The sequence below is a fragment of the Notothenia rossii genome (genome assembly GCF_949606895.1).
Source record: "Notothenia rossii genome assembly, chromosome: 6".
Taxonomy (NCBI): Eukaryota; Metazoa; Chordata; class Actinopteri; order Perciformes; family Nototheniidae; genus Notothenia; species Notothenia rossii.
Window position 1 is genome coordinate 35271777 of NC_136909.1, and position 14120 is coordinate 35285896.

At 39.8% G+C, this 14120-nt stretch overlaps 1 protein-coding gene across 1 annotated transcript in view; it reads left to right on the forward strand.

The window, feature by feature from the left end:
* The window catches only part of unc13ba (unc-13 homolog Ba (C. elegans)), a 254230-nt gene that overhangs the window by 79148 nt on the left and 160962 nt on the right, over positions 1 to 14120 (forward strand). The window contains exons 6-8 of the mRNA XM_079689879.1: positions 2042 to 2115; positions 4257 to 4314; positions 6789 to 7002. Coding sequence (XP_079546005.1) covers positions 2042 to 2115; positions 4257 to 4314; positions 6789 to 7002 — 346 coding nt within the window. The remainder of the gene's footprint in view (positions 1 to 2041; positions 2116 to 4256; positions 4315 to 6788; positions 7003 to 14120) is intronic.

Here is a 14120-nt window from a genome sequence, read left to right on the forward strand (position 1 = left end):
ATTTAATTAAAATAACAACACTGCAACGATTAGTGTGCCTTAGTTAAAGTATCTTGGAGAGGGTCCGAGTCCGACCCTTGTCAATTAAAAAGATTGTCCCACTCTTGATCTAACAATCAACATCGGTACCTCTGTTGTTTCCCCGACTCAGACTGCAAGGAATCTGGGTGTGATCCTAGATAACAAACTGTCCTTCACTGCAAACATTGCTGCTACAACCCGCTGCTGCAGATACACGCTTTACAACATCAGGATGATACGTCCCCAGCTGACCCAGACATCAGCGCAGGTTCTGGTCCAGGCTCTCGTCATCTCACACCTAGACTACTGCAACTCCCTCCTGGCTGGTCTACCTGCATGTGCCATCCGACCTCTGCAGCTCATCCAGAATGCAGCGGCTCGTCTGGTCTTCAACCTTCCAAAATTCTCCCACACCACGCCGCTCCTCCGCTCCCTTCACTGGCTTCCAGTAACTGCTAGAATCCACTTCAAGACACTGGTACTTGTGTACCATGCTGCGAATGGATCTGGCCCTTCCTACATCCAGGACATGGTTAAACCGTACACCCCAGCACGTGCACTCCGCTCTGCATCAGCCAAACAGCTCGCTGCACCCGCACTGCGAGGGGGACCCAAGTTCCCGTCAGCAAAAACACGTGGGTTTGCTATCCTGGCTCCAAAGTGGTGGAATGAGCTCCCCATTGAAATCAGGACAGCAGAAAGCTTACACATCTTCCGGCGACGACTGAAAACTCATCTCTTTAGACTCCACTTCGAGCGATTGAATTACTAACAAAGCACTTACTAATAAAGGGCTGGCTTTTCTAAAGCCAGTTGAGTAGCACTTGAAATGTTTGGCTCTATGAAACCTGATGTACTTATATGATTCTGTTTTCTTCAAGGTTGTATCTTCCTGATCGAATGCACTTATTGTAAGTCGCTTTGGATAAAAGCGTCAGCTAAATGCAATGTAATGTAATGTATCTCAGAACTTAATAAATATATATACTTTGCTTGATAGGAATAAGAGATCTGTCCCTACTTTTTCCAAGTCTTTTTTTGCTGTTGGGTATGAAAGCAACTAGCTACTGTAGCTAACTGTTATCACATTGTTTTAAAATAGGCTGAGGAAACTTACATTTAAGGTACATTTCCACCAACAGTGACCGTTGGCCAACTTAAAATCCCTGAACGTCAACAAGCGCACCAGTCACAGCTATGTGTTTATTGTCCCCATTTCGGTTGTGTTTCTTGCAGTGTTTTAGTAAACCGTGCACATGTTTCGTCAAGTTGGTGAATGTTTTCTAAATGCTGTGCATGCGTATTGAAACATTTGACACTGAATAGCTGTGTTTTGCATGGGAACATGGGGGGGGGGGGGGGCTGTGGCGCAGTGGTTAGTGCGTTAGTGCTGTCCGGATCAGGGGAGCACAGGTACAAACCCCACTAAAGTCAGCATGTCGTTGTGTCCCTGGGCAAGACACTTCACCCCAAATTGTTCCTGTGGGGAATGCCCACAGTATTGAGTACGTAAGTCACTTTGGATAAAAGCGTCTAACAAGTAACATGTAATGTAATGTAACATGGCTGAGACCATAGCCAGGCTTTTACATCTTCCCCTATTCTTCACTTTATCTCCTCTTTAGACCCAGCTTCTTGCCTTTATGTGGCTTTGGGGAGGACCCATGAGGCCCCTGAGGTGGATATTCATTCTATTTCTGGTCCTCCAAAAGGAAACCTCCTCATAAGCTATTAAACACACATGAATATAACATGGGACAACATTAAGCAGTGCAGATGGGATACGACAGGGTGGAACTGAGGGGAGGGTGGAGTCACAGTCCCTGTGCTCCTCTCTCTGCCTGACATTCTATGTTTCGCACTTTCCTTCTCCATTATTTACCTTTCTCTTTTTATCACGCCTACCTCCCTTCACCTATCCTTCCATCCCTTGTGTCTGTTATTCCTCCATTTACCCTCTTGCACTCTCCTCCTAATATTCTCCAGACTTTTTTTTAACACTTCCATCCAATGGGTCTAGATATCCCAGAAGACGAGGCTCAGTACTGGACCAGTAAACTGGATCGGATCAATACCATGCGGATACATGACGAGGTAGGTCTACTAAATAAAACATTTTGCTTAGCATTAAAAAGTATTTTTCCTGTCCATATGTTTTAGATTACATAGAAATTAGAGATGTTCAATCTGGAGTCTTAAAGGAGATCTACTGAAAAAAGCTAGGACTGGCTTCCTTTTTCTTCACCAAAGTATGTAGGTATTTGCAGTGGTGGAAAAAGTAGATTTACTTTAGACCTGAAATACTCCATTCCAATACAAAATCATGAATTGAAACTGTACTTTGTGTATCAAAAACACAGTGTGCAGAATTGCTCTTTTTAACAGTGTTATAGAATTACAAATAATTTGTTTATCAATTGCAAATATTTGTCAAATCATTTTTGATGTTGTAGTTTGTAAATGTGAGCCATTTTAAGATACTTTTTAAAATACTGCGCATATTAAACATTAACGTATTTCATCACTTGTGTTTTTATATGTACGAAAAAGCTTGTAACTATGAGTGTTTAATAAATGTAGTAGAGTACAAAGTACATGTCATGCCTCTAAAATGTAGTGAAGTAAAACTATATGTAGCATTTAATGGAAATATTCAAGTTAAGATGTAAAAAGATTTAATGACAATAGATGAGTAAATTTAATTTGTTACATTCCACCACTGGTTAGTTCGGAAGAAGAAGAAGGACGTTTTAGAATTATTGTATATAAATCCAAGCAGTATAGGATAGGACAATACAGGAGGGGATTGTGTGTAAAAAGTATTATATGAATCATTAAAACTTGGCTTTACTTGTTCATGCTTTTAAAATTATTATATATATTTTTTAATTTTTTTAGTCAACTTATTGAACATGTCAGAAAAAAAACATACAACAATAATAATATATATTCTTTTTTTTCCTCTTTTTTTTCTCACTCATAATAATAATTATAACAAAGTACAATAAAATAATAATAATTCTCAAATAGTCTCTGTCATGTTCAACAGGGGCAAGAAGAAGCTTAAAAAAAACGTTTCTGGTCCTACCCCCTCCAGCATACATTTTCCTTAAAAATAAAATATTAGGTCATCGTCATCAGCGACATGTTTGTGTTGTTAATTTGTTTGTTTTTTGTTTTTTACAAAACAATCAGAAATAAATTATTTTTACAATGACAAGAAATAACAAATGGGATTGTACAGGTCCTGTTCATAACCATTAATGATTTGGCTCCTAAATAATACTTTCAGTTTAGATAGACTCGTTCAACATTTCAGTGCATCATTACAGTTATTCCACAGACTAACACCTTTTGATGAGATGCAATGAAGTTTGGCATTTGTTCGTATGGGTGGTTTTTTGAAAATACACTTTCCTCTCAACATGTGTATACAAATCCAAGTGGTATAGGATAGGACAATATAGGTGGGGATTGTGTGTAAAAAGTATTATATGAATCATTAAAACTTGGCTTTACTTGTTCATGCTTTACTGGATCTATATCCATCAACTGTGCGCCAAGCCGTGTGAGAGTAGGAAAAAAGAGCAGAAAGAAAGGTAAAGAAATGATAATAAATAAAAACAAAGGTTAAAATGTAAAGTAAATTATTTATCAAATACACATTTGGTTTTGATTGCCTTCTTACTTCTAATATTCTAATCAACTTTGTTAGTGGTGCCATAAGGTAAGGATAAAAGTAAAAATATAGAAAATGTAGTTTGGAGTCAGTATATTTCTTGTCACTGTGACATTTTCCCCAACGAAAATTGAAAAGTATAAAAAAACGAATCTGAATTCATTCCATCACCTTTAAATTATATATAAATTATCTTCATCCTGAATTTGTATCGTTTCTCCAGTTTTCCATTCAAATAATTTTCAACATCAGACAAAAACATTTGAGATACAATACAGTAATAAAATAAAGGCAACTTGTTTTATTTTTAATTTTATTTTTGGATATTACAGAAATGACAAGAATACTCAATTTCAAACCTCTCCAGTGTCTCTTTGTAGAATATAATTACCAACCATTGTCACAATGTGGTCCATTCTTAGCGAGTTTGTGTTGGCTCTCTGCTTCCATCTACTGGGCAATAATACTAACAACACCACAGATGATCCATATATACTGTATTGACTTGTGCCTTTTTAGTATTAAATGATATTGATTTGCTTTTCAATTGTGACAGTATCCACTGCAGGACGAGATCCAGAGAACACGAATGGCTTCTGTTCCCTCTCAGTGCTGTGAGTATAGAAGTCACATTAATGCCATAGCACTTTTCACACGTTCACCTTTTTTTTCTATTGAATTAGTTTGGGAAAAAGATGTCTGTAAAATCAGAGGATCATTTTAATTTGAGCTAAATCAAAGTATGTACACTCTTAAAACCCTTATTTAAATCATTAGGGTCTAAAAGTGGTAAAATGCGCTAAAAGCCTAATCTAGAGTTATTTAGCCTCCATCCATTGTAATGACTAAGCCGAGAGCGGGAGATTAGATGCGAGCTTAAAGAATTCTCAAGTTCACACGCTCTATGGGCCAGACACTTTTTCTCTTGAGATTCAGACCATTTTTGCTTCATGCGCCACTGAGCAACTTTCATAGGAATGAACCGAGTCCCGCCTCCAATGCTGTTTCCAGTTCTCTCTATACATCCATGATTAAACCATACCAGTGGGATGAGATACACATCTGATTGGCTACAGACACTTCTCTGCCAAGAGCGTTTGTGAATGTAGTGGCGTCATTCAAATGCTAAGCGATTCATGCAAAAAAAGCACTTCTTTTTTTTTATAAATGTACAACATTTAAATATGTTTTAGATGAAAACATTAAACATTATTAAATACAGGAATTTATGGATATATATAACATTAATTTAAAACCCAAACTATTTATGTTTGGATCAGAAATGTATTTGTGAAACTTCTTTTTCTGTATGTGGATTTTGTTTTACATTTATATAAAACGTAATAAGTATTTTTGTGTGCAAATATATATATTAATCCCCAAATTACATTTGTGAATCTTTCTTTGTGCATTTATTTATTTAGAGACTAATCTCTGACCCCATAACACTCGTCTATGTGACATGTACAGTATATACTGTGCTTTCTATTTAAGTTAACCTATTTTACCATACTAATCTTGATTGTTGTGTTTTATTGTACATAAGGTATTGTTGTTAGTATCACATCTGCACACTTTACTTTTTGTTCATATTTCGTTATATTTTTTACACTATATCTTTTTATGCTCATGTTGTTGGAATTTCTTTGCAATATCTGGCACAAGAATCTTCTTCAGGTTTAATACAGTTTCATCTTATCTTATATTATCATATGTTATTCATATATTTTTGTATCACATCTCATCTCATCTCTTCTTATCTCATCTCATCTCATTTTGTATCATCTTAATTTATATAATCTTATTTTATATAATATTATATCATCTCATCTAATCTTAACTCAGTCATCACATTACTTTGTGTGATTTGATCACATTGCTTAACTCATACCTTATTTACCCCATACTGGTCTCACCCATTCCATATTTACATCAAGCTTCCAAGATGTAGGTGGTTTCAGCCCCATTGCATGTTACATACTTGAGTACAGTAATGAAGTACACTTTGCTTCCTCACTTCTTTGAACACTTGCCTTCATGCCTTCAGGCAATTGGAGTTATTTCGGATGGAATGAACAGCAGAGTACGTATAGTGGATGTTTTGTTCCCCCTCTTACTTGTCATCTACTGTACTTTTGCATGGATCAGGACTCTTCTTTGCATTTCCTTTCACATACTGAATGTTTGGTTCGTTTTCTTTTTTTGTGGCCATTGTATTTACAATTTAACATTCATGTGCCTTTCTGATTAAAGTAGGTGTCATTTGTGTTCACATATATAATGTGGCATTTTGAGTATGTTGTAATATTCTATCATCTTGTTGTTCATGTCATTGTCATCTTGGTCTTTTTTGTATTACATGCCTGCTGCCACAAGAGGGAGCTTTTTATTCAAAAATATATTATTATTTGGAAGAATTCCTCACATCATGGCCTAGCAGCAGTGTTGGAATAAGTACTTAAATCCTTTACTTGAGTAAAAGTACAAATAGAATGGACCTAAAATACTCTATAACAAGTAAAAGTCCTCATTTCCAAATGTTACTTATGTAAAAGTACAAATGTTTTAGCATCAAAATATACTTAAAGTACAAACCGTCAAAGTACTCATTCGGCACATTGGCCCATTATGGCCCAATACAGTATATACAAATAACTAATGTGTGAAAACAAATTTACAGGAGTAAAAAGTATGATATTTGCCTCTGAAATGTAGTGGAGTGTAAATTTAAATTAGCATTACATTGAAATACTTAAGTTAAGCAGAAATATGTCAAAAAATACCTTACTGATGTAACTTTGGCATGAATTACCATTTTTATTTCTTCCACTTGTCAAGTTACAGTTTACAAATCTGGCATGCTTACAATGACATGTCTGTAACACACGGAAGAAAAGGAAGCTTGTTTTATGTATTATGAGCATTAAATACACTGTCTAACATCTACCAGAGGCTTTTTCTATCAAATGTAATACATAAATGAATGAAGAGCAAAGTATTATCTGAAAATCTAATAGACTTAAAGAAATCAGATTTAAATGTAATTTAGAAATGATGTCATGTATTTTACTCAACTGTCTTTTCCCAGCTTTGGATGACCATGACAGTGCAGTGGATGACCGCGACAGTGACTACCGCAGTGAAACTGGCAACAGACCTCCACGGTTCCACAACACCTCCCAGACAAATTCATCAGTGCACCAGTACCCTATAGGACGCAGGGTCCCACATCACACCCTTTCCAGGGAGTCGGACTCTATTCAAAGCTATGAGCTAGACTATAGAGAAATGAGGCAGCCCAGGTAAACACACATCTACTCACAAAAACATCATGCATGTGTTTTCTTTGCTTTGAGGAGTTAAGTTAACTAGAGTAGCAGAATCTATTGATAGAGATAGCTGCCACAACCTTGGATAGTTTTGTCAAATTATTTAATTAGTTTAACAAGTATGCTTTTGCAAGTTCAGTGATTGCCCAATATAGATGTTTCCTCATGTAAGCAATGATATTGAAAGTGTTGCCATGGGAAAACAAATGATCTCTGACAAAATCCGAGAGAAAAACTATGGCAGCCAAAATAAGCCTACCAAAATATGAATCTTTCATCTGCATGAACAACAGCACAAACATTTTATCCATGAATTTGGCACAGTTTTAACAACATATCTTTTTGTCCATATGTGTTTTACATTTCCACTTGACTTTTTACTAAACTTCAATAAGACTTTCTTTGCATGATATTTTCGTTTTATCGACAATGTCTGCTACTTAATTTCTCATTTTATCTTTTCCTTTCTTTCTTTTTTTTCTTTGCAACACACTCCACTGCTTCCTGCATGGCACTATTTTCCTTGAATCAAGGCGATCAAACAGTAAGGGTGTTGTAAGAATAATCCCTGTGGACTCAGGTATGGGTGTGGAGGACTGGGAGAATAAATATAAAGTGCCTGATTCAGGTGTCTTGGATGATTACTTGGACGATGAGCAGAAAATATGGGAGGAAGAAGATAAAAGCATCATCTATCGGATCAGTGACAATGCTAGTGAGTCTAAAGGCAGCAGGTTCTATCAGACAGTGGAATGTGACGCATTATCCCCTGATGGTACGGAGGAGGTGGACGGCAGGCCAAACAGGCAGAGGCATGGCTTTGGTAGTGGAGAAGTTCGGTTAGTTTATAAGGAAGCTGGCAGCTTTGAGGATGAATCTTCCCCTCCGGAAATTGATATAATTCCCTCTGTCAAACAGCAACGACAACAAACAGTCAGAGAAGGCCTACTGTACAAAACAAGACTGTGGGCAAAAACTGCCCTAGAGGACACACTTGAGAGCTATGCAGCTTTTCGTGAGCAGGAGGCTGCTCGGGAAGACGCTGCTAGGATCAGGGGAAATGGTGAATATGGGTCTGTTGGTTCAGATGAGCTGCAGTATTCATTTGGATCTGATGAGGAACTAGATGACCTGACATTCACTCAAGGGGATTTTAGTTATGAATATGAAAGTTACTACTACCCTAGCATGTCTATGTCACATCTTGGAGGACAAGGCTATTCAAGCGATAAAGCGATTCAAGGGAGAATAGGTGGTGGAGAAGATCCTATGTTGTCTCCTGTAGAGGAGCCAGGTGATGAATATGTAGATGCAATGGATGAACTTCAAAGCTTAGTTCACTCAGTTTCTGAATACCTGGCTGTTAAAGAAGAGGAAATCAAGAGCTTTGAATCACTGCCCAAACCAATAAGAAGAAAACTCCCAGCACTGCCAACCACTGAAGTTGTGCAACCGGTAGAGAGTAACAGCAGTGTGCAACTGGTAGACAGTAACAGCAGTGTGCAACCGGTAGACAGTAACAGCAGTGTGCAACCGGTAGACAGTAACAGCAGTGTGCAACCGGTAGAGAGTAACAGCAGTGTGCAACTGGTAGACAGTAACAGCAGTGTGCAACCGGTAGACAGTAACAGCAGTGTGCAACTGGTAGACAGTAACAGCAGTGTGCAACCGGTAGACAGTAACAGCAGTGTGCAACCGGTAGAGAGTAACAGCAGTGAAGTCAAACCTGATGTTAAGGAGGACAGTGCTGTTGACCAGGGCATAACTGGAGTAAAGAATGCCATGAGTTCATTATTCAGTACAATCACAGGATCAAAGTCCACCACTGAGGTGGAAGCAACGGCCACAACTCAATTCCCCCAACCACCACAGACAGAGTCTGGTATTTCAAAACTGCTTTCTTTGATCCCTAAAGCTAGTAATGCAGCCACAGAGGCCTCTGGTACAACTACAACAGATCCACTTACCTCCCAAGCTTCACCCCAACGTGAGTCTGGCATTTCAAAGCTGCTTTCCTTTATCCCAAAGACTGGTGGTACTTCTCCCCCAGTAGCCATAGTTCCTCCTGCCTCTCAGGAGCCAACAATAGAAAATAAGTTTTCCCTGCAGTCTCTTTTGCCATTTAAATCCTCTGAAACTAGTCGACAAGCTGACACTGGTCAGGCACAAACAAATGTTGGCACAGAGTCACAAGGCAGTGCAACGACTGCTAATCCATCCACATCTGGGTTTGAATCTATGTTAGGGAGGCTTAGTCCTTTGAGACTTTTTGCCAGTGCAACGCCATCTAGCGAGCCATCAAGTGAGCCATCTGAGCAAAGAAGTGCAGATGCTACAAGCAATAAATCCCAACAGGGTTCTGTAGTAAGATCCATGAGTCAGAATAGAGAGGGCCCACAAACAGAACGACAGTTATCAAGTGAGATGAGACCAGGTTCAGGAAGTGGATCGGTAGAACTTTTGCCAGATACAGGAAGAGGATCAATTGAGCTTTCGCAAGAAACGGGAAGCGGATCAGTAGAACTTCTTCCAGAGACAGAGTCATCTGGTGAGCTACCTGATATTCAGCAAAGAAGAACTTCTGCTATGTCTGAACCGAAACTAGAAAGCAATTCAGATGAAACTGGATTTTTCAGTCCTTTTAAGAAATCTCTCTCTGCACTTATGTCAACAGTTCCTTCTGAAACGTCCTCGCAGACTGATTCCAAGCCTCCAGATGAGTCATTTTTAGGTAACAAACTAAGAATTCCCTTTTTCTCATCTGAAAATAGTTCAACAACAACCCCACCAAAAACCGAAGGAGGTATGCTTTCTGGAATTCTTAAGTTTGCATCTGGTGAAGATTCCAATGCCCCTCTAAAAGGTCCATCCCCGAGCCCTACAAGAAGTCGTGCTGCACTTCTTGAAAGTGTACCAAAAGGAAACACAGAAACTGGTTGGTTTTCAAACCTATTTAAGGTAGCCCCAAATGAAAGTGCTAAGGAACCAGCAAAACCAGAAATGACTCCTAATGTGGTGCTAACAGCACCAACTGGTCAAACTGAGACACATAATCAAGACTTTATCCCTAAAACTACAGAGAGCACTGTCTTAAGAACAGAAGAATTGGAGCAAGAGCAAACATTGTCTGAAAATCATCCCCTTTGCAATACAAATGTTCAGCCTGAAGCAGATATGACATCCAAACATCATGGTCCCACCAATCTTCTGGAACATTCTGCAACACAACCTCAAGCCTCACAGACTCAAGGTATTCTTACTGGATTACTGAAACTAGGATCAGCAGATGTGTCAACTGACAAAAAAGCCCAGGGAGAGGATAATCAGTCTCAACAAGGTGGGCTATTTTCAGGCCTTTTTTCCCAGTCTTCCCCTCAAACACAAAATAATTCTTCCACACAACAATCAGGAGGACTGTTGTCAGGATTTCTAAAATTTGCCTCTGATAATGTTTCTTCTCCAACAAATCAGTCACTGTCCTCGTTGCCATTAGGCCAGACTGGCCAAATTCCAACACAAAGGCAAGGGCAACCTGCTGCTGACCTGCCACCTAGTGGAGGTCTCTTATCTGGGCTCTTTAAAAAAGCCACAGACACACTGTCTGGGTCTGAACCAACTCAATCTAGTCAAGAGTCAAAACCAGATACAACTAACCATATAGCCAAAACAGAAGGACCTGATCATAACATGAGTAAAGGTTCCACTCCTCTTATTCAGTCAGCAGGTTCAACAGAAGCACCCCCTCCTGACAAAGGTCTACCTGACAAGCAAGTAGAACAGTCCGCAGTATCAGAAAAACAGCCAAACCAACTGCAGCAGTCCGACCAAACAACAGAAAAACTACCTCCAAAAGCAACAGCAACTCAACCTGGTGGATTGTTTGGGGGGTTGTTGAAATTCACAGAAACCGCTTCCCAAACAGCAACAGCACCTCTGACTACACAACCTACACAACAAAATCAGCAATCAGGTAGCATGCTGTCAGGACTTTTTAACAAGATTGTGGATCCTAATCCTACTTCATCTCAGCTACAGTCACATACTGTAAATCAAGAAATTAACCAAAGACCGACACAGCAAGCACCTCCTCAACAAGGAAGCTTCTTTTCTGGCCTTTTTGGAATGGGGGGCCAAGACTCTGCTCCTGCAAACCTGGGACAGCCCTCACAAAACCGGCAACAGGGCCTCTCATCAGGGCACCAACATAATCAGCAACCAGGCAATAGACAAAACCTACAACAGCAAAACCAAGTCCCTCCACAACAGCCCCCAAGTAGTCCTGGAGGGATGCTTACTGGATTATTTAACAAAATTGCAGATGCTGGCACCCAACAGTCAACAGTAGTAAGTCAACTAGAGCAGCCAAACACACAAAGAGCAGGCCCTAAGATCACCCAACAACCATCGAATCAACAGGGAGGCTTGTTCTCTGGGCTATTTTCATCAGGTCCTACTCCTGTAGTACAACAGACACCACATGTTGGTAATCTCAACCAGCAGCAATCCCAACAAGGGAAAAAACAGCCTCTTCGAAGGCAAAACCAGATAGCCCCTCAACCTGCTGCCCCTGCACCAGAGCCACAGCAAGGTGGGCTATTGTCAGGACTGTTTAATAAGTTAGCATCGACAGATAATGCACCACAACAGCCTACCTTACAAACTGGCTCTCAACAGGTAAATAAATCAAACACTGTTGGACCTGCTCAATCTGCAGGTCAGTCGTCTCAATCCAGTCAGCAAGGAGGATTTTTGTCTGGTCTGTTTGGTCAGACATCACCTCAGCAGCAACAACCTGGCAACATTGCAAATCCTCAACAGAAAACTACACAACAGGCTAGTCAAGGTGGAGGGTTGCTTTCAGGTTTTCTGAAGCTTGCAGCTGGTGAAAATGTACCACAGGACCAACAGTCGGCTCAACCTGCTCAAGGAGGTCAACTATCTGTTAAATCAGGGCACAATCCAGCCCAATCTGAAACAGGAGGATTATTTTCTGGCATAATGAACAACATTTCAGGTAGTGTGGAACAGTCATCGTCATCTTCTGATCAGAGGAACCTTCAAACAACACAGCAAGAACATCAGCTACGTGTAGGACAGGGACGACCACAGATTCAGAGAACTAAAACAGTAGAGATGCATTCTTCCAAAGAATTGGCCATAGATCAGGAACTTAAAGGTCCTTCTCAAAAAGGTTTCCTTTCAGGTCTTTTCAGTGTCACGGAGGAGCCACCCTCAAAGACACAGCAGCCATCAACCCCTACACCAGGAAAGGAGGAACCAAAAACCAGCACAAGTAGCACATCTCATGGTTTGTTATCCAGCATATTTAAAACAGGCCCTGACACTATCACTTGTGCTCCTGGAAAGGACAGTGAAAAAGAACTAAGTGATTGCTTACTACCAAAGAGCAAGGAAGATATGCCTTCAAGAACAGCAACACTAACACCTGCTGTTACAGCTACTACAGTTGTTGACACTCATAATGAAACTCTTCAATCTCAGGTTTGGCAAGATAGTAAAATTCCCCCAATCAAATCTTATCTTGAGGAAATTGAACGTCTCTTGTATGGGACAGCACATGAGTATGGTTACAAGGATCTTTTATACAACTTTACAGAGCATGGTGTTATACCACCAGAGCTATATGAGCATCAGTGTCTCATAGAAGCTCTTCTATGGCAGCAACTCAATGATTACATCCTTACTGAAGCCCTTGCCACTCAAGTTAATGAACGCTCTCAAGCATGCCAAGGGATTTTACCATCAACTGTTGGAGAACCACAATTAGAGAATCACATATGTTTAAATCCTACAGAAATGGACATAAGTGACTTCAATGTACCCTCTCATCCTTGGAGGGATGCTGCTTCCCAGCTTTTTGAAAACAGCAATCGTTTCCTTGAGCCACAAGAAGATCTTGTTTTGTTTGACATGAGTTTCAGAGACAAGAAACCCTGGAGGAGCTGTGATCATTTACACAATATTGATATGCAAAGAAAACCATGGATTGTTGAAAGTAGTGCTCTTAATCTCTCCATGGAAAAAACAAAGACTCGGTTAGGTAGATGTCATTCACTTGCAGATTGCAGTGTAAAGGAATTTGGCAAGGTTGTGGATAAAAACGGTATGAGTCGCAATTTAAAAGATGAAGACTTTGGTTTGAAATCAGCAACTGAGTTTATAAAACAACTTGCCACAAAAAAGGGTCCAGTGGATTTGACATGTGGTGCTATGGATTTAAGCAGGTTTGCAGGAACTACAGGGGATGCAGAGGATGAAATGCTGTTTGAGGATTCTGAGTGGTACCAACAATGGCTTTCACTAATGGAGCAAGGGTTGTGGTGGCCAGCTGAGGCTGGGGACTGTGGATATTATGTCTATACTGATGAGGAGTACATATATTCCCTATTAACTGACAGAGCTGGGAGACACCTTTACGCCTCTGCTGCACCGGAGGATGTACAAGCTCTTGGACATATCACTGAGAATATCGCTAACATTCTGAAACAAAAAGAAACTGAAAAAGGGACACTTTGTGGTTTTAAGATCCCCCTCTGCACCGAAGACAAAAGTGTCTGCATTCAAGGCCAGCAACAGAATAAATTAGAGCTTTCAGATGCACCCATGGACCTAGCTTCCACCCTTAGAAAAGGTGAAAAAATAATGAATATGAATTTGGAAAGCTTCTCTCAAATGTTTCAGGAGTCTATATCATATCAGGCAGATCAGCCTGTGGACTTTAGTTTGTACAAGCTTAAAAAGATTAAGCTGGAATCGGTGAAAAATAGCTATAGCTGTCAAGAGGAACTAATGGAAGCAGCTGATCTTACTTTAAAGTCACTGAAAGGGGGACATGGAGGGCCATACTGGAGAAATCAGGTGTTAGAAGATATGCCTACACCAGCACCTTCTAGAAGGGGCTATTCAAAACAAATCCCTCCAAACAGACATTACCCAATTCCTAAAATCAGTATTACCGATATAATTGATACATCTTCCGACCAACCAAATGAAATGGTAGGAAACTCTGGAGTATCTCCCAACATTAATGCAAGTAAACTACCATCTTCAACTGCTGCTACATCACCCTC